The sequence below is a fragment of the Perna viridis genome, chromosome 2 (genome assembly GCF_037379345.1).
Source record: "Perna viridis isolate PV_CMFRI_1.1 ecotype Kerala chromosome 2, ASM3737934v1, whole genome shotgun sequence".
Classification (NCBI taxonomy): domain Eukaryota; kingdom Metazoa; phylum Mollusca; class Bivalvia; order Mytilida; family Mytilidae; genus Perna; species Perna viridis.
The window spans coordinates 38,223,509-38,245,020 of NC_142446.1; the positions used below are offsets into that span (position 1 = coordinate 38,223,509).

Here is a 21,512-nt window from a genome sequence, read left to right on the forward strand (position 1 = left end):
TGTAAAAATATACTCTTATAGTTTATGTATCATTAATTTATTTCAACTTAATTAAATCAAATGTTTCCAGATCTCTGCTTTCCTCCCTAAACGAGTTGTGACACAAGTCTCTTCACCATCATCAAAGTTGTAGACTATATGGACCATTCCCACTATATGTTATGATAAGTGCCACCTTTTGATTTTCTACACACAAAAAAGTGAACCCCTTTTTGTAATTTTCGTCATAAAAAAATTATCCCACTTCCTTCATTTTCGATGTATAGAAATGCCCCCACATAATAGCTATGAAAATGACCCCCTCGGAAATGAGGAGCCCCCCCTTTTTTGCCGGTAAAAATTTATATGCCCCTTAGTCTACTATAAAATCCTTTTTTTAAATTGGAGCGTTAGTATAAAAAGTAACTCATTAAAAAATAATTATCTTACGAAAATAGTTCCTTTTTAAATTTATGCAAATTTAAATGAAGATGAATATTTCCATTCATCTACACCAATTTCCGTTCCAATTTTCTAGACCTCGCGTAAGTAACTCCCAAACCGGAAGTGACTGTAGGCAGGTGATTTCCGGTTAAAATGTAATCAAATTTTGATGTTGTTCAGGTAAATTTTGATCGTGCTGCACAAAGATAGCTGAATTAGAATACTATGTTATAATTATTTGTAATATATTATTTTTGCGGACCCTTTTACCTAAAAACTTTCCTGTTTTTAAATGAGGTTTATGAAAATAAACAGTCACAGGTATGTGCAGATGTACATGTAACTTGCAGTTAAAACCATGTTCTTTTACAAAAATACCCCGAGGCTAGTATCTATGTTTGTCATATAAAATATTGTGTTCTCTTTATTTTAAAAGTTTAAAGTCATGTTCAAGTCAATTTACAAACAAGGTAACAAGCTAGTTTATTAACTCGAATACAAATCTATATAAAATTTGGACACTGCTAGAGGTGATTCATGGTATAGAAAAAAAAAAAAACTGAAGGAAAGATGCCTTTTCCATCTACATACATTTACCAAATAAAAAAATGTTTGGGGAAAAAAACTGCATGCACTCAGTGACTTTTCTACAAGTAGCTCCCACTTGAGGACTATATTCTGATAGACACCCCCTGTAAAACCAAAATAACTCTTGCATGGTCTTGATTTCATGTACAATCTATTCAATTTTTTTCTCGAAAGTGCAACAACCAAAAGAAATACTTAAGACAGAAGATGTGGTCTGTAACTTGATTTTTGAATAATTTTTTTTTTTTTTACTTGAATGCATCATACTCTGTCTGATTTTTTCAAACTATTTTAAATGTTACATGTACTTGTTATTCATACAGGTATTTTCATTGAAAAAAACAACAACATTTATTATGCATATATCTTAATCAAAGAGTCTAGCATTTAAGTACATGTAATGTAGGATAAAACAGGAAAAATGAAGCACTAAAAGTTTGCTTCCTTCCAATTAATTAAGACATTAAATTTCTGAATGTCCTGAACCAGAAACAAAAAATAATAAAAAAAATTACGAACTAAGAAAATTTTCAAATGTTACCATTTTAAAGGTTTATTTTTTATTATCGAGCACAATTACAATGTATAGTGACTCTCCAAGTTTGGAACTAACTGTGGTTTATTAAAACAGTACAGCTGTTGATGACATCACACCCTTTTTATACATGTACTTTAATCTCATTAAGAAACATGTAGATTAAATTATTGTCTGCATGTACTTTTATAGGTAATAGAATGTTAGTGGAGAAATATAACTTTGCCAAAAAAATATGAAATTTACCAAGCATTGGTTAAGGCTTGTCTGTATTTCCTTTATGTATTTATTACATGTACATGTAGGAAGGGTAAGAAAGCAAAGTATTTTATTTTATATTAACATTTTTCCTTACACTTTGAGGATACTTGATTTTTAATATATATAGATTGCATCAGCATGTATACATGTATGTTAAAAAAAAATAGAGAATCAACATTTGTACATGTAGTTCTATATAGGTTTGTTCTTGTAAAATATTCAGTTTATATTACCAATGAATGAACATGAATAAAACACATTTTCTTTTTAGAAATTTCTTGTTGTTATACTATTGAATTCATCCAATGTCATCTTTCCAAATTGAAAATTAACATTAATTGTATTGATTAGTGTACACACAACATGTCACAAATGCAAGAAAATAGAAATGTTCATGTTTTTTTACAGTAGGAGGAAACTTGTATTTATTATCTTTTTTTATATTCCCTTTCCTTTGTTTGAAAAAAGATACAGGATGGATATGTAACAGCTTTATTTTTCACCAATGTATGATGTGCATTTACATGTAGATCATACTATTTCCTTATTAAAGATTTTTTCAAATATACATGTACATTCAGTAAATATTAAATATATTTTAGGGACCAGCAAAGGAATGGGTACTTGAAGTTGGCAGTCCATAGATAACAAAAATCTGTGGAAGCATTTCAAAATCATCTTAAACAGGAAGGAAATATGTGCAAAATCAACAACTTCATCAAGTTTATTTGGAAGATTTGTACATGTAAAAATCTGACACCTTGGAACTACAATCATAGACAAACAGCTTGAGGCAGTTAAAACTATTAAATAGGTGACAAAACATTATTAGCTCTGATAGATTTATAGCTTAATCACCTATTGCTGGATTTAAATGATGATTTTTATTGCCAAATCAATTATTTTCTCCCATTTCTTGTACATTTGTGTTGAACAGCCAGTATATAAACAGGTCCATTAGTTGAACTTGGCATTTTATCCTGGGTATATTATGAAAGTATATTGTGTCAAAAAGTTTGCAATTGCCTGTTAAATCTTACTTGTTTTGAATTGTCTTTACAAAATAAGGACAATTTTAAGGAATCAAGATGAGTGTTTCATCTTTGCCATCAGCTGCTAGTGGTTCTAGCAATAGGAGCACTCCTGTTTCAACAAGCAGTGTTCCACTATCACCTGGTGTAGTACCTTATAAGACTCTCTCTCCAAGTGGGTCAGTAATTGCCCTATCTAAGCTTGGTGATGAAGAAATTATGTGTAAGAAACCAGAGGAACTTTTAAGAATTATTCGCCGTATGGAATCTGAAAGTCGTACATTTGTTGCTGAGCATGCAGCAGTTATCAAAGATGTGAATAGGAGAATTCATATTAATGCAATGGAAACAAGAGGCTTGAAAGAAATAAATCAAAAACTGCAAGATGATAATCAAGAGTTGAGGGACTTGTGTTGTTTCCTGGATGATGACAGGCAACATAGTAGAAAACTTGCCAGGGAATGGCAAAGGTTTGGGCGATACACCTCAAGTGTCATGAGGAGTGAGGTTTCTAACTATCAAGAAAAACTTTCTGACCTTGAGCGTAAGCAGGAAGAACTTGTATCTGAAAATTCAGAGCTAAAAGAATTATGCTTATTCTTGGACCAGGAAAGATTAAGATACAATACTAACCTACGAGATGATGGAGATGGCAGTAGCAATAGTACTACTGCAGGACTGGAGGATAATGGTCTCATAAATGGTTTGCCTGGGTCAGATTCTGTGACACCAACTGAGCAGAGACCTTTGCAAGGTACATTTGTTTTTTGTATGGTGGTTTTCAGTTTTATTATAGTTATGAGAAAATAAGACACTTTCTTTTCTATTTTTTCTAACATTTATGTATGTATAAACTTTTTATGAATATGTGTATTGTTATGAGCTACTTTAGTATTTAAAATTGTTGCATATACATGTATAATATATATTAAGTTAGAATTTGGAAATAAGAAATCTAAATTTAAACTAAAATATCCCTGATTTTCCTTAAAAAGAAAAACTACAAAATACACTGGTACCTGTATATATACATGAAAAAGACATGCATATAAAATATAGAAAAAATCAAAATATTATATTCCCCAGTTATGTCCTCAGGATATGTATTTAATTTCACCAAGGTAGGGAAATTAAAGTGTAGATTTTTATCAGTTACTTATAACTGTATAGTATATGTATGTACCTCCACTGTTTTTGATTCATAACACAAATGAACATATAAAATACATTTTTACCTAACTCATGATATTGTGAAAGTCATTTTGTCTAAATGCTGCAATTTTTTATACAGATTCAAGACAATACATACAGCAATTAGAGGAGCAGGTTAGACAATTGGAAGAAGAAAAGAAAACATTAGCTCAGAAATCAGAGAGGAATGTGGGGGATGGATACAGACCGCCTGTAGATAGAAAACAACCCAGCAGATCTGATACAGTAAGGAGTTCATGTATTTCACAATAAATTTAGTACATATACAAATTAACAAGTGGGCGATATATTTGAATCACCTTGTCTGTCCTTTTGTTAAAATTTTCATTACAGAAAATCTCAGATCCCACTGGACAGATTGATTTCAGATTTGGCATGTGGCTGTATATAAATGGGGCATGCTTTTTTTTCAACTTCTTGTATGAGTTGGGGTACGTCTCAGCATGATAATGCATGCAACTTTATGATTTATTTTGGGTACAAGTATCACCTTGTAATATACAATTCTTATCTACTTCTTTTCCGTATTGATAAACTTATTAGGAGTGAGGCATTTAAAGCTTGTGGAATATTGAAGTTCATTTTAATTTTACTCTTAGAGAAGAAAAACAGTTTAATACCATGCAAGGCATGCATACCTAATGATTTTTTAAATGGTAAGATCAAAAATTGTTTCAGGTTATTTTCAGATAGATCTATTTAGTTATAAATATGACTTCATTAAATACTTAATATTTTTCTCTGACTGTAGAAATGTTATTTAGTTTGTTAAAGGGAAATTCAATTTGATATGAATGCGAAATTAAATACATTTAAAAACTTTGAATTTTACTGTCTCATCAATTGTGAACAATTTTCGATGTAGACATTGTAAATGTACTTATAACAATTGCAGCGATCAGCTCCTATTGGAAATAATGATGAAAGTTCAAGTGGTAGGAAGTCAGCTACACCAACTCCAAGGGGAGATAATCCAAGTCCTTCAAAACCAGAAGCTGTAGTTCATGCTATGAAGGTTTGACATAAAGTTCCTACTTGCAGAACATATTTTGCTTAACCAAATTAAAAAGTATTTAAGGGTAGAAAGGATAGAGACACGAAATAAGATATTAAACAAATATACTTACAATAAGTATGAAGTATCCTATTTGCATTGAAAATTCTGTATGAATTTGAATTATTAGTGTAATATTTAAACATGTATGTCAAAACTGAAGCACATTCCAGAAATGATTTTCAGATGTAAAATAACTTACCATGTTTGGTCTTGATGCAGTTCTTTTAAAAGTTTTGTTAAGACATTCAAAATATATGTTCTCAAGAATGAAAACAAAATCATGTAATATCAGTGAATTAGGTTTTTGTTTTCATTCAAAAACACAAATTACATGTGTTATAGTCTGTCAACATAAGACCTGAAAGGGTAGTCAATGATCATGTCCCCTGCGGTCAGTATTATAATGGTTCAGTTTATTAATTGTTTAATTGTATTGCATTAATTCTTCATAGGTTCATTAACCATTCTCTCCATACACTGATATTATTTATTTATCATGAATGAGATTGGGACCATTATGCTATTTTTACTATCATGTTAATCATTTTAAATATTTAGGTTACAGTTCTTTAATTTCACTATGGCTAGTCCCTGTCTCTCTGCCAACTTATTTTCGTGACTACTTTCTTTTGCATTTTGCTGTTGTTGGCTAATTTCGACTTGTTTACACATTCAGAAGATTCATTTTTGCATTTTTAATAAGGTAAAAACTTGAACATATAAAGGTAGTGTATAAGTATGATTTTTTGCATCTATTTATTTTTTCGATAATTCTACTTCTGCGAAAGTCACAAAAATAAATCGCTAGCAAGAATTAGTTGGTTTACAGTATAAGACATAGAGTGTGATGACTGTTTGAGTTAGAATAATGTCGGAATATGGGATATCATGTCTTCCATTAGACTGTTACTACTGTGAGCTAGATCATAACAAATATTTAGCTTTGCATGTCACTCTAGTGTAAAACAAGGTTAATTCATCCAAAATTCTCTTTTGAAATGTATTAAATATCTGCTGATTTATGATAAACTATCATCAATCAATCAGTCATTATTTTTATAGGTTCTGGAAGTTCATGAGAATCTTGAGAAGCCAAGGGTCGATGCTGGTGGAAATAACCTGGATGATAAGGAAAAGGCAATAGTAAGAGAAATGTGCAATGTAAGTATATAATGGATTGAAGTAGATTTTCACGACAATCTTTTATTTTCTGTATACTAAACAGGATTTTCTGTTAAATAATGAGATTAAAAGTGCTTAACAATTCAGAATACATTGCAAATTTACTTTGAGAAGTATAATTAAAAAAAAATCAAGACAGCTAATTTTAGGAGAGAAACAGTCACTTTTGGAATTTACTGGTTAAGCACTGTAAGATTATACTTTTGAAGGACTTTGTTATAAAGATATTTATCAAAATAAGAGATTTATTAAAATTATTGTCTGTATCAAGTAAGCAACCTACTTTTTAATATAGTCATAAACTAGGCCATTAGCTTTGATTTTCTGTACATAATTATTCATAGAGCATACAACATTCTATTTTATAATACATAGGTTCTTAATGATGAGGATTGATATGTTTATGCAAGTGGTATGTGATTGTGAATAAGGGCACTCAGATCATAATATGGTGTTGCTAGTTTTATTCCCTCAATTTTCTAGTAATCTTTAGAATATTTGTAAACAAATACCCAAGCTTCAATAATAGGACAATTCAGATACACCAAAATCCAAGTACATGGCCTGAATGTGAAAACAGGAAACTAAGATTATCTACATACACAATGTAGCAAACTGAAAGAAAAGGATTACATATAAAAATTAAGATAAGAAAAAAAACTAGATACAGCACAAAAACTAAAGCACTAGCAATATAAAAACTCACAAAAATAATGGTGTGACATCAGGTGCTCCAGAAGGGTAAGCATATCCTGCTCTACTAATGGCACCTTTCATATTGCAAGTGAGTATAATCGGTAATAACCGGTAGTCTAGCAGTAATAATGCAGCTTCTCAATGCAAGTCATAAAGGAATCATATAAAAAAAAAACAATTAAGCAGTTCACACTTGGCCGATATTATTCCATTCAATAAAATATCATGATGTAAATAAAGTAAATAATGTGGTAGTGGTTGAAAATTATCAGAAATAGACAAATTAAAATAACATAATCCAAAATTAACATAACACATGAGACAATGAACCTTTTCTTTTCCCAGTTGAACATATTCTAAATTTGAAAATTTGCAAAAAACTGGTTTGATCTAATGCTCTTTGAAATGTTTTGAAGGACACACCAGAACATTTTAAAAATGTACTGGTAAAGATCTGGGCTTACACTCTGCACACTATGGTGTACTTTAACTAGTGCTTTCTAGACAATGAAGGATTTCAAATTGGAATTTCTGGACACAAACCTATTTTTTTAGTTATATTTTGGTGATTTGCTGTGTTGACACATAGGCAATGGTTTTACTGAGCACATAAGTTCTTTTGAATATTGAAATTTTGATAGACACATTGAAATATTAATTAAATACTCTTATTCTCTATACCCTATTCTGCTGAAAAAAATACCTAATTCAAATGAAATTACATGTATAAAAAGACAAGATCAGTAAATAATAACAAGCCCACATATTTTGTTAATGACACTTGATTGGGTATTTAATTGATTTTGGATTATAGTGCATACAATGATGATGTTGAGGCATGTTGAAAAAATCTTTTAATGAAATTACTATAACCTAATTAACTGTCTTATGTAGTGAACTGGATAATTGACAAAGAGATTTAAACTTTGTATCATTTTATTGTTATTTAAATCTGTGTCTGATAGAAACTGTTAATTCTGTGTCAATTATTCACTTCACTACTGAAGGCATTTCATGAGGTGATTGTCTTTAATCAATGGAAAACGAACTCCATCCCGTGACTGTCAAAATTCTATGTTCTAATTTTGTATAATTAAGTAATCCCTGTGTCTTTTTTTTTCTAGGTTGTGTGGAGAAAACTAGGTGATGCCAACCCTGAGGGTGGATCCTCAAACTTATATGAAAATATACCAGCTCGACAGCAGCAAGCACAGCATCTGCCACAATCATCTTCTCATCAGCCAAGGTCCATCTCACAACCATCATTTTCACACCAACGTGTTCTGTCTCCGCCTCCTAACCGTCGTTCTGACAGGTACTATGGCAACGATCACCCATCACAACATGGTCACCCTGCTTACAACCAAAGATACCCATCGTCATCAAGTTCTGTTGGTCATTTAAGCCAATATCATGATGATCTCATGACAGGAGGAGATCTCCTACCAGGAATCACACAGACTGTTCATTCTCAGAATCTCCCATCTCATCAGCAGTACAGATCACCACCTCCACCACCAGTCAACCATAATAGCAGCCGACCTCCACCACCTCCGCCAAACTATCACTTTAACGAACGTTCACCTCCTCCTCCACCTCAACAAAATTATGAAAACATACCACCTCCTCTTCCTCAGAAACCAAAGTCGATAGGACAACACGGTTATCATGATCGACCTCAAAGATCAGACCGTATCTCAACATCATCTTTCGCCGATCATCGGAAACCTGCTGACCACAAAGAAATGGCACACAATTATAACAAAAGGAGTAGACCTGATCAAAGAGATATAAACTACAGGCCACACCAAATGCCTCGGGACAACAGTAGGGAGAGGATTTTAGATAACCCTCCAAGTACATCAAGATCGTGGGATCAGGATAGAAGACCACCTGACTATCATCAGAGAAATCCCAGGCAAAACCTTCCACCATTTGATTCATATCATTGAACAGAAGGGACCTCAGGTTTTGCTGTATTATGAAATTGGTGTTTTGTTTTTTACATCAACCAGAACTGCAGCTGTGTCTTATAAAAATGCAATAAGTAATGGATCTCAGTCTCAGTGTCATGAACAAATATTTTTTTCTATCTATTTAAATATATCAAGATGAATTTCTCTCTGAATACTTTGTTTTTTAAGCTTCCATTTATTTAAAAACTGTCACTAGTTAATTAATTTGCTTAATTAATGGCTTAAATATTAAAAAAAATTCCTTGGTTTAAAATATTTGCCCTTTTACTCAACACTTAGTTGTTGCTGCCATAGGTCTTACAAGTTTGTTATTTATATTATGTCATTTTCGTGGAACTTAATTACTATTATGATTGATTTCCTGAAATCTTCAGTATTGCATCATTTTTGGTCTGTTATTGCCATCTTTTTGTCAGTACATTTGTAGCACAGTTAATATGCTTCAAAGAAGAAAAATACTTGTTTCCAAATTGTTAATATATGTGTTGTGTAAACATAATCATTTGCATTACAAAGGGACTTAATTATGCATTTGCTTACATCAAGTTATTAATAGAAACCCTCTAAAGGATTTTTTCATGAAATTGTGATCATTTCATTTATCGTTTTTAGAGCTCTTGTCTATTAGGTCATTTAATCAAATGTTTGCTTTGACAACTATGCATTTTACATGGCTGCTATAGGGCAATGTCACTTTTGATTTAACCATAATCATAAAAGAACATTTTCTCTTGGTTTTGAATTAAGAACTTTCTTAGTTGGTCTATTTTCATGAATATTTTTGAGCATTAGAAAAAATTATTCATTTTACAATTTCATTTCTTGGTTTCATTTGGAAGAAGTTGGGAAAATGGGCGCGTTTCATATGACCATGATAATTCAGTATCTACTGTGCACCACAGGAGCTTTGACTCTATCAACTAAGCTGGTGTTCGATTTCAGTGCAACACAGAGTTAGCTGGTGTATTTTACAGTTGAATATATTGGCAGTGAAGTCAGACTTTGATGATTGAGATTTTTTCCACCCTGAGTCCGACCTTGGAGATGGAAATTTAATTCCCCCTTGAGTTAGTGTACATATTTATAATTGTCACTTTTAGATTAGATAATGTAAACATGGAACTTAACATGGGTAATTTTTGCTACATATGTGGTCATGAAATATTCCAAGAAAATTTTCTCATTTAATAATATTTAGTCCATGATATCAAGATGTCTAAACACAGTATTTCAACTTGTGTGAAATAACTTAGTTTGACCTAGCAAATTGCAAATCTGAACACCTTGTAAAAAATGTCCATGTTTACAGTGCATGTACTAATATCACAGTATTACATTGTTCTTTGTAAGTTCATGAGTTTCCCCAGTGGTTATACTATGACCATTCATATACACTTCATGGTAAACTCTCTTTAAATTCAGAAATTATTGTTATATTGCAAGAACTCTAATTTGTTCCAAGTTAAAATAAAAAAAAATGTGACATATTTTTAAAGCCAAGAATTGCAATATTCAAAACATTTTTTTTGTGAATTACAGATTATTGTTGGATACATAATTATTTTTAATTTTTCATTGACATGTCTTGTACAAATTAAGAATGTATACTCCTGTTTTTTTTCTTTGCATGGAAAAAATATTTACATAAGATTGTGGAACTAGGAATTTTAATGCACATTATACGTCATTTTTAAGAGTAATCACATGTTTAAAACATCATGTTAGAATTGTTTGTTCATGTTGCATGTTGATTGCTGGTCATCCCTGTCAAGGAACACGTTATATGGGAAAGCAACAGCTATATAAATGAAACAACACTCCTAAATGTCTAAAATGATAGAATAAAAAAATGTGGAAAAGGGAGATAACCCATTTCTGTGCTATTTCCATTGTTATAAACCCATTGTTTTTTTAAACCAAATTATCATATCAGTGCCTTCTCAAACATGTGTTTACTTTTCAGGGACTCTCCCATAGTGCCAGTAACCAGGCAGTTGATCTGTCCATCTCTATGAAAATCTTGTTTTTCTTAAGATCTGAGGCCAAAAAAATAATTGTCTTGTTTCCTGCTACCAACGAGAAAAAAATGGGTAGGTAGCTACTGGTAGGGAAATCATTAATTTTTCTAAAATATTTTACATTGGGGACACAATCCAGACTGAAGTCAAAGGGGCCATGAAATGTTTAGGGTAGGTAGGATAGCAGGAAACAGACATATTGTTTTGGCCTGATTTGTGTGCACTTATTGATGTTAACACCAAATAATGTTATTTAATGGATTGTTACAAAGGAATGTTTTTTTTGTCATTCATATATTTATTATACATATATTACATTTATTAGAATCACATGTAGATGGTGCTCTAGTTTAAATAAAAAAATGTTCAGTTTGTTCCAAGACTTTATTTGTACTTGGAGAAATTATTTATTTGGTCTGCAGCCATGGTATGAGTGTTGGTCTTTCAGTACTTTATATTTTAGTTCTGTCTAATACTCAAGTTAGTACATATAAAATATGATGCTAACATAAAATCAAAGGTGACTTTCATTAAAGTTATATTTATTTCCGTAAAAGAAAAGAAATTGAATACAACACACATGCTCAAAGAAAAAATCATTGCAAAAAACAAAACTGATTTATAAACCACAAACAGCATAAAAAACCTAAATGAAAATACGAGAATACAAACAAAAAATTTGGCAAATGGAACTCCACTGGAAAAAAAACACCTTATTCAAATCCTGTACACCAGTACAGGCCTCTGATTTTCTACAAAGCTCATGTCGTGTAGTATATCATGAAAAGTGTATATACTTATGTTGATGGACACAAGATATTGGCCAATAAGTTTATGATGCATTTTAATTTCTGGCATAGGTCGATCCCATCATGCTTAACAATTTTACTCCTGCCAGATTTTAGCTAAACCCGTTATTTGCAAAATTCTGCAATTTGACCCCAATGGACTATTCTTAGTAATGGCAGCCATGTTTTTCGCCAGATCAAAAATTCCCATACAAAGATTCGTAAAGATGCCCTTAGGAATATTTAAGCAAAGTTTGGTTACATTCTGTCGGTTAGTTTCAAAAGAGAAGATGTTTGAAAAAAGTTTAATGATTGATATAAAGTAATGACTAAAGCTCACACAGCTTTTAGGCCTGGTGAGTGAAAAAGGTGTGTGTTCCTCCTGATGTTTAGATTTGCTTTGACAATTTGGCTATACTTAGACTTTAAAATTAGTAGCTTTTCTTCCAAGCATGTGGTATCAAAAATGAAGTGATGAAGGTTTGGCTTGGACTTGGAATAATGTGTCGGACAGGTCTTTCTGCAACCTTTCATAACTGCTAGCTAGCACATTAAAATCAGGCTTGGCATGTTGAACTACTACAAAGTAGGATTGATTGAACAAATACAACCTGTGAAAATTGCATTATTGTGCAGACTGGAAACAGACATCACACCTAAAGATGAGTGGAACCAACCAAAGATCAAATTGATATACGTCAAAACATAGGTAATTCCTAGCTTTCAGTTGGGTCCTTTAATCAACCCTTGTGCTGAGCATTTCTGAACTAAAGTAGATTTTCGATATTTTGCAAACTTATGCAAATTAGCTGCACAATTGTACTGATGCTGATTGTTAAACATACATTAAAGATGGGTGAGGAGGTGGTGGGAGGGTGGAAAAATGGGTCTGTCACTCGAAAATGGTCATATTTTGCAACGTCGGGTTCAACAGGAGTAAATTGTGAACCATAGCACATTCATCCTACAGCCTGTACACCATGGAGGCTACTGAAGCCAAATAAAGTGTGTTACAGTCACAAGTGGGGGGTCAGGAGTTCCCTGAAGGGTCACTTGTGTGAAAAATGAGGATTTTTTTTCCAATTTTTGGCATCTGTTTAGCCTAAAACCGGAGGTAGACAATACAAGGGGTTGACATAGAAATGGTGGAGACAGAAATCATTCTTATTTTGTTTCCAGGCGAAATAGAGTACTACAGATTAATTCTGCTCTAGTGAGGGTCAGAGAAATGAACCCTACCCCTAAAAAAAATATCATCTTTTTCGACAGTGGAAACTCGTGACCTCTTTCAGCTTTCAACTAACTCAGATAGCCTCATTTTAAAGCACACTCATGCTGCTTGCAGATGGACACAAATAGCGCTTTCCTAAACTAAGATTAAGACTGCCAGAACCAATACAGTGGAACCAGGTCCAATCCTGAACAGGTTCGGGTGTAGCACGACAAGGGTTAATATTCATTGTGACATATCGTATTGTATATGATCTTCACCCATTAAGATCAAGAAACTTATACAGGTTGTAAAATGCATGGAATATCTACCATAAGGTGCATAACATAATCAATCAATCAATGCCGCAGCATGATGCAATAACTTGATGTGCACTATGTACAAAAGAGAATGCGATTGTGTAAATAAAAGTGTTATCCAATGTTATGCCCAAAACAGTATTTTATGACATCTTAGTCTCTTTGAATTCAGCCTTCAATGCATAAAGTAATTAACAGTCATGCCATGTCTTGTATTTTCTTAAGTGAACAGACAGAGATACCCATGCATCAATAATTTTTGTGAGAGAAGGGTTACATATTATTTTCACACATCACTCCATATAAGTATTGTAGATATTTATTTTATTTTCAACACTTTAAAAAGCATGTTTGTTCAAATTTCATTTTCAACTGTCCAAACAAAGTCAAAATCAGTGCCAGTGATTTTTTCTGGAGGGTCCAATTCTCCTTGGTTTTGGTGTAGGTGGCATATTGGTTGACGCGCTTTTAACCTTTGACACCAACATGTAAATGAGGAATGCAATCAACATGGCACCTGAAACACTTCCTGCTCCAATTCCTGCAGCTTTCAGAAGTTGTTGGTGTGTTGCTTTTGGGTTTGCACGTATGACCTCTTTTTTAACTCCGTCTATGAGACATGTACAAGATACTCTTCCATATTTGCCAGCTTCAGCCTGAAAAATTATATAGCTTTAGCTGCAGTTTAGCATCAAGGTATAGTTTTAGACAAATTACCAATTCTAAAAATTCTGACCTGTTATTTCCTAAAACAAGGAATAAGGTTGAATCTTTCCTTGCAAGAATTTGATTTCTTTCTAAGAAGGCTGTTGTTAAGTTTAGTTCATGTTGTATTTCTTACATAGAGAAATTTAAACTTTAAAACCTTTCAAAAGAATATGTGCAATAGATTACATGGAAACATGTCAAAATTGAATTCTTTGTTAATCAGATTCTTAATGAAACCTCATTCTGAAATTTTTAATGGATATTTAAACACATGTAAACCAAACCTTCAGTCTGAAACAATTCCATAAGTTTCACTGTAGTTTTATTCCAGGAGGATCCTACCTAATGTGAATTTGGTTCATTTTATCAAAAACTTAAGGTTAGGGGAGAGAGTGTCAATTTTTATAAAGAATGCTAGTCAGTTCATATCTCAAAATTACAAGACAAAATCACTTATGAGGGAACAGAATATTTTCCAACTAACAGAAGAAGAATTATAGGAAGTTAAAAGCAGGTGTTTGACTTCACTTTAAACATGTATAACACTTGGATCAATTACCTTTGTAAGAATTTGACAATTAATATATTGCTTCATGCATATTTGCCCACAGTATATACCCAATCTGTAGGGCGTACCTCCCCTTGCAAGCTATCTTGCTTCAAGAAAGGGGGGGGGGGGTGTACAAAAACATTTCAATTGATCCATTAGTGAAAGAAAAAAATATATAGTTTAGTTGAGTTTAACTTTTTTAACATCTAGTTAAGTTTCCAGGAGATTGGTTGAGTTTTAATTTTTTTTATACACATCTAGCTAGGTTTCTAGGTGCTTTTAAAAAGCTGTTTGAGAAGTAAAGGTTATCATAATAGACAGCTCAACCCCATCACACTGTCAAGTGAGAGAATTAGTCATGAAGAATAATATATGTCAAGTATCATAGCTTAATTGTTAGTGAAGCAAGCTTAGGATCATAAACAAAAATTGTGCTATATCTTCGCAAATCTAATTATTACAAACAATTCAGAATTTCTGTCAAAATGGTTGCCATTTGCAAAGGATGAAAAGCACCTTTTCAGAAAACCTAAAAAGCAATATTTTGCCTTATGTACTCAACAATAACTTCAGGTTAGCACAATAAAAATCCAGCTAAGTGTGTCAACTAGTACAAATGTACTAATTGAGGTCTGTTTGATTGGCCAAAAGTTCTTCTGAAATGTTTAAAAATTTTCAACAGGATGTTAAATCACAATCAATAAATTGTATTGAAAGAGTAATCAAGGGAAGCAATTTCAATTAAAGTGGTATAAGTTCATATCAAATTGCCATAAAAACTTAAACTTTCCATAAATAAGAAGTTTATCGAATTATGTAATTGAAACTTACAAATTCTGGCAATGCTGCAAAAAAAAAAAAATGTTAAGAAATTAATAAATGTACTGCATCCAGGACACATTACAAAATGCTACGGCATGCTTAAACTAAAACTACAATTATAACATCTATTGGAGTGTGACCTAACCGTTTGTCTACTATAGAGAAATAAGGTACCATAGGTGGGAATCAATTGGGTCACACTTATAAAAGGATGTTCATTGGTTTACAATATATATTTTTGGGACATATTCCATGTAGCTTGTTTCACTATTTAATTTGAATCACATGTTGCATTCTTGTGTGTACAAAATTGCTTCTATTTTAAAATACAGTTTACTGACTAGGTCACAGTTCCAAAAATGTGGTCATTGCTTTACTACATATTTTTATGATAGATTCCAAGTAATTTGTTTGACAATTCAATTTGAAATTTCCTGTGTAGAATTGCTAATATATTAATGTACAGTTTTTCTGTCATATGTAATACATAGGCTTGATAAGGCAAAGGAGTATGTTCAGAAAATGTCAAAATCAGCCCCAAAAACTAAAGTGTTTCAAATTTTGATAATTGTATAATTTTCATATTTGAATATATGCCTTTGTTAAAAAACAAAGTTTCATGGCTCTTAATGACTGTGTTTCACTAAAATTGTAGATGAAAAATAAGGAAAATCAGAAAATAAAGCTGAATTGTGTTAAAACAGCTTATTTAATGAGACACTGTTATATAGAAAATATAGGGCGCATTTGTCGAACTCTTTGATATTTATACAAAAATAGCCTTCGATACTGTCACAACTTCTGACAAAAGATTGTGTTGTTCATAGCTTGCGCTCTATATTCTTGGATTAAAAAATATACCTCTAATCCTTTCATATTTGTGAAAATTCCTTGAAAACTTTGTGGAAGTACTGTTTTGTACCCTCCTTGTGATTAAATTATGACCCAATAGCTTGTATTTTCTGTATAGGTCTCACTAACCACTTCCGGGTCAAATGGCCACCCCCCTATGTAGTACATGTACCAAAAACACACTGAACCTAGACATATGCATTGTAAGTGCATTATTTGTGTGTATTATGATTAAAAGTAGTCAAAATGAAGCTGAGAACGTTACTTTAAAATCATATATGTAATTAACTACAAAAGTGTATGAATATTAATTACATGTGTGAGTAATTTGCCTCCATGCTGTCAGTTAGCAGAACAGGTAAAAATGTGGATTTTCAGTATTATTTATTCAAGTAAATTTTGTGAAGAATTTCTACTATCATCGTACCATTAGCATAACGATTTTGGAAGCCTTATTTTCCAAGCTTCACAACGGTATGCAACTTTAAGATGTCATTTGTCCTGGGAATTCACAGTGAGACTTTGAAAATTACTTTTTTAACATGTAAAGTAATGGAAACGTTAGAAGTGGTTAGTGAGACCATATTGGTATTCAGACAATATTTCAGCTTTAAAAAAGGCAATTAGGAAATTTCAAATTGTAAGTTGAAATTTCGTGAAAATAGGAGGCCTGAAAGAAGAGTTAGTGAATTTACTCCTTTCCAATCAAATGTTTTTCACTGAAGTTAAGATATCCTTATTCAATCATTTTGTTCTACACACTCTCAGGTCATTTTTTCTAACATTGGAATGCAATTCATGATCATTAGAAGCAACTGAAAAAAAATGATACTGTGTACATCTATTGTGAATTTACCACTCAAAGCGTTAATGGTAACTACTTACAAAGCTGGGTACAAAAACCTGAAAAATAAAGGAGTAAATGAGTCAGTCCTTGATATTCAAATGTACCTCTTAAAAATGTGGAAATAAAATTTCTTTATCCACAAGGAAGAGATATACACAATAAATATAATTAGATGTATTCACTTATTTTGAATGACCACAGAGATAATGCTACATGTTACTAATTCAACAGATGAGTTTATTTGGCAAAACTGGTATTTACCTTAGATAACTTCTGTTCAACAGTTCAACAAAGTCAGAAGTTAGGGTCAACTTGCTTTTATAGACACAAGGGTAAGTAAGCACCTTATTTTAATCCCAAAATAACATGAATCTAAACTCATGTTAAAGTGATAGAGCCCAAAAAAAAGTTCAAAGACAAAATACATACAAGTAGATTAAGTATGTAAGATGAGCTTGTATTTTGTAGGATTTTTATATGAAATTTCAAATTTGTAGTTACATCACACTGTTAACTTCATTTCATAATAAAACTTTAATATAAAAGAGAATGAAGTCATCATAATGGTAATCATTACCAATATAACCTCTGACCTTAGAACAACTGAGGGTCTGAAGTCAGTCTGACAGGAAGTGATCTGATGGGTAAATATTAATTGCAAATTATCAGACTTTCTCGTATAAACACAAAAATATAGCAAAATAGCAGAGGAGTTCCAAACACACAAATATGGGAAATGTAAGCATGAAGACAAATTGTCTAAAAAAAAAGGGATATCCAACTTAAGGACTTGACATTTCTATTAAAGAGGCAAATTATAGTCCTCTTGAAGATTACATCTGCGTCATATTTTTTACTGTTAAGGAAGAGATTATTGCCTGTATTTACTATTGCCATTATATCATTTTAGGCCGAAATATGCACCAGAATGAAAATTCACAGCCAGTTTGTTAATTTACAAAAATAAGTGTATCCAAATTTACCATGACCACAAAAAAACTTACTAGTATATGTCTTTCCATTTACCGGTATATTTATAGCTTTTCTTATGGTGGTACTTGGCTGAGTTGTTGGAACTAAAAATAAAATCAATTACAGATACATACTTATTTTCTCTATCTGCAATGTGGCTCCTTTTATCATGGTGTCAAATATGCAAATTCGATGAGAAACAGAAACCTGACTTGCACAAAAAATACTTAATACCTTTTATTGGCATTTTATGTCCAAAAACTTTTAATGAAAAAAGGCAAATGATTAAAAAAACATAAGAAAGCATTTGTGATATGTATTTTATAAAAAATTTTAGAATCCTTCAATCTATTAAAATTATTCTTGAAGATTTGGCCTAATAAAAATTTTCAAAATCCGTCCTCCAATTCATCTTTGAATTTTCCATGAACATTAGTTTAGCCTAAAAGTTTTATCAAGACATGCCATGCATATAAAAATCATCAGGTGCCATTACATTTCATTACACATGTTTAATAAATAGCCTTAATCAACCCATTTTCATTTTTAGCAGTAACAAAACCAACGTGGAAAGTCTTGTTTCCAAAAAGAAATACTGAAATATTGCAATGAGTAAGCATGCAATTTAAACTAGAAAACTAGGAGTATTTTCTCACAAAAGAGAACACACCCATTAGAATAGAGTTAAAGGTTAAATATAAAACTCATGAGTTTAATGATCACCCTTTGGAGTTCTATGACATTTATAATACTTCCTCTTACACATCAATATATGATGGCCAACCTTCCTATAAAATGTCATCAAAATCCATGGAGTGCTCTAGGAGGAGTTGAGCTTATGAGGTTTTTAACATGTAAAGCATTTAAATTAGATTATAACCGTTTGGAGCCCTCCGACAGTAATTGTATTCCTTCATGCACACATCTGTACATGATGTCCAACCTTCCTGTAAGTTTTCAACTAAAAAATGGGACAGAAGAGCAGACAGCCAAACAAAAAGTGTTACTCCTTTATACCAAAGTTAATAAAATTTAAAACTTAGAAAAGTCAGTAATGAAAAAACACAATTAACACACACAAAGCCATGTGAGTATTTTATTTCATAAAGAACCATCCAGTCTAATCAGCTTACCAGATGGACTAATTGTTGTAATCTGTTTTGTTGTTGAGTTACTCAGTCCTTTAAGGTTTGTAGTTGGCTGATCTGGCATTTTTTGTGGAGAAGTTTGCAAGTTTTGTGTCAGACTATTTGCTGTTGGTGAACTTGGTGTGCTGATATTAGTATTTTGCATTGCTTGCTTTGTAGTTGACAAACTATGGGAACTAGAAATACTACTACTAGAAGTAGTTGGTAACTTAACGCCTGGTTGAGACTGTGAAGCTACAGGAATTATGGTTGTTTTTGTGGTTGGAGCAACTGAAGCAGAAGATGGCTTAATTGTTGCAACTGTAAATTTACCTGAAGCAGTAGATAGTTTTTTTGACACAGAGTTATGGACAGTTGCTGAAGTTGACAATTTAGTTGAAGCAGATTTTGGTACAGGTGGTACAGTTGAAGCTTTAGTTGTAACAGAGGTTGGTTTAGTTGAAGCAGATGTTGGCACAGTTGGAACTTTAGCTGAAGCAGAGGTTGGTAAAGTTGAAGCAGAGGTTGGTAAAGTTGAAGCAGATGTTGGCACAGTTGGAACTTTAGTTGAAGCAGAGGTTGGTAAAGTTGAAGCAGATGTTGGCACAGTTGGAACTTTAGTTGAAGCAGAGGTTGGTAAAATTGGGACTTTAGTTGAAGCAGAGGTTGGTAAAGTTAGGACTTTAGTTGAAGCAGAGGTTGGTAAAGTTGAAGCAGATGTTGGCACAGTTGGAACTTTAGTTGAAGCAGAGGTTGGTAAAGTTGAAGCAGAAGTTTGTGTAATTGGTACACCTAAAGGTGTTGTTGGTTTAGTTGAGGAAGAGGTCAGAAGAGATGAAGCAGTCAGTACTTTAGTTAAAGTAGAATTAGTAACAGTTAATGCAGTAGTATGTAAAACTGTAGCCGTTGAAGTAGACATAGTAGTCGTAGCTGTAAATATATATCAGATGTTACATATTGAAACATGCATATAGCAATATATATCATTGAATTGACTTTTTCTAATTTTCTAATCAAGTAACTATAATCACTAGAGAAAGGGAATGGTTGTACACAAAACCATCCCAACACGACAACTGCCTCTGTCATCTGTTTTTATTTCATCATTTTTATGCATTTACCTGTTTCTGTGAGATCCCTGATTTAAACTTCAAATTCACATAATCATCGATAATAGCAGCCATTAATTGTAATACATGGGAGGCTAAAAGTTGTACAATTCAACCTCAAAAACACTAGGCATGATGGCCATTACATTTCATTTTGTTTTATTTATGGTCTTTGTGTGAACTCATAATGCATGAAACACCCTAATAAGATGCCTATAACTATCTCATATGTCTTTTACTAAATTACTTCCCTTTGATTAAAAACTGAGGAAATAAGGTTGAAATTGGAAATTCTAATACTACTTTCCATAAATATCAAACAATATATTACCTTGGTGATTCAAATGCAACACAATACCCCCCATGAATTATTTCTTAACTGTCCATTGCCAAACTATGTTTTTTTCCAAACTTGAATGAATTCTTATAATGCAAGTCTGTTTCTGAAATGAGTTGTTTACACGCATCAAAATAAACATTATCAAACATGTTAGGATAATAATAAAAAAATTTCTAAATTCTCATCCAACTTCCCTGAAAAGCTTAGGCAAGGGATGAATTTTATTGTTTATTTTTCTTTCAGTAACTTATTCTTGTGCTGAAAAACTAGCGTTGTTGTTATGACCATTTATGATTTTACCAGCACAAAAGTATTGAAACAGCTCTATCATAGTATATATTTTGTTCTGCTATGCCTATACTAGTTTTCATCAAATTTGGAACCATTTCATAAATGTACAGCAGAGAAAAATTATAATTTTCAAACGGAAGTTACTAAATAACAATAATTATAAATCAGATCCAGACAAGTCATGGAATATTTTTTTGGAAATTTCAGTCAGGAATATTAAAAAAAATTGGGGTGGGCATGAAAAATCGGCTAGGGTGGGGATGAGAATCTAGGAATTTTTTTTATTATCACCTAAAGAACAATCATTTTAATACCGTTTTCACATTTAGTTCCTGAGAAGCCAGCTTGACAGATACACTGACCAGAACTACCAGTCACATGACACTCTCCATGGCTTTCACAGAATACAGTTGAACAGGGATCTGTCAAATGAAAACAAATGGTCAACAAATATTCTTTTCCTTATTACTGTATGTTGGATTATACTTAGAGTGTAAAGTTTGGTCATTTGCAGCCAAAATGCATGGGAAATTTTTTGGTGATTCTAATTTTGGTGGATTCAAAGTGACACACTAAATGCTTATGCTCTAAGTTAAT

General features: G+C 32.1%; 2 protein-coding genes across 4 annotated transcripts in view; one reads left to right on the forward strand and one right to left on the reverse strand.

The window, feature by feature from the left end:
* Positions 1-540: 540 nt before the first annotated feature.
* LOC148624948 (coiled-coil domain-containing protein 85C-like) lies at positions 541-11,353 on the forward strand. The gene is made up of 6 exons (XM_088568096.1): positions 541-603; positions 2,410-3,592; positions 4,130-4,275; positions 4,946-5,065; positions 6,170-6,268; positions 8,110-11,353. Exons 2-6 carry the CDS (start codon positions 2,896-2,898, stop codon positions 8,935-8,937), a joined length of 1,890 nt encoding a protein of 629 aa, XP_088424222.1. The 5' UTR covers positions 541-603; positions 2,410-2,895; the 3' UTR covers positions 8,938-11,353.
* Positions 11,354-13,604: 2,251 nt separating this feature from the next.
* The window catches only part of LOC148624949 (uncharacterized), a 189,631-nt gene continuing 181,723 nt past the window's right edge, over positions 13,605-21,512 (reverse strand). The window contains exons 186-191 of one of the 3 annotated variants that reach the window (XM_088568098.1): positions 21,230-21,337; positions 19,182-19,466; positions 18,081-18,152; positions 17,115-17,132; positions 15,387-15,400; positions 13,605-13,953 (exon numbers count right to left, since the gene is read on the reverse strand). In XM_088568098.1, the coding sequence (XP_088424224.1) occupies positions 13,690-13,953; positions 15,387-15,400; positions 17,115-17,132; positions 18,081-18,152; positions 19,182-19,466; positions 21,230-21,337 (761 nt within the window). In that variant the 3' untranslated portion in view covers positions 13,605-13,689. Of the gene's footprint in view, positions 13,954-15,386; positions 15,401-17,114; positions 17,133-18,080; positions 18,153-19,181; positions 19,509-21,229; positions 21,338-21,512 lie in introns of all 3 variants that reach the window. The other 2 variants (XM_088568097.1, XM_088568099.1) reach the window with 2 other exon arrangements.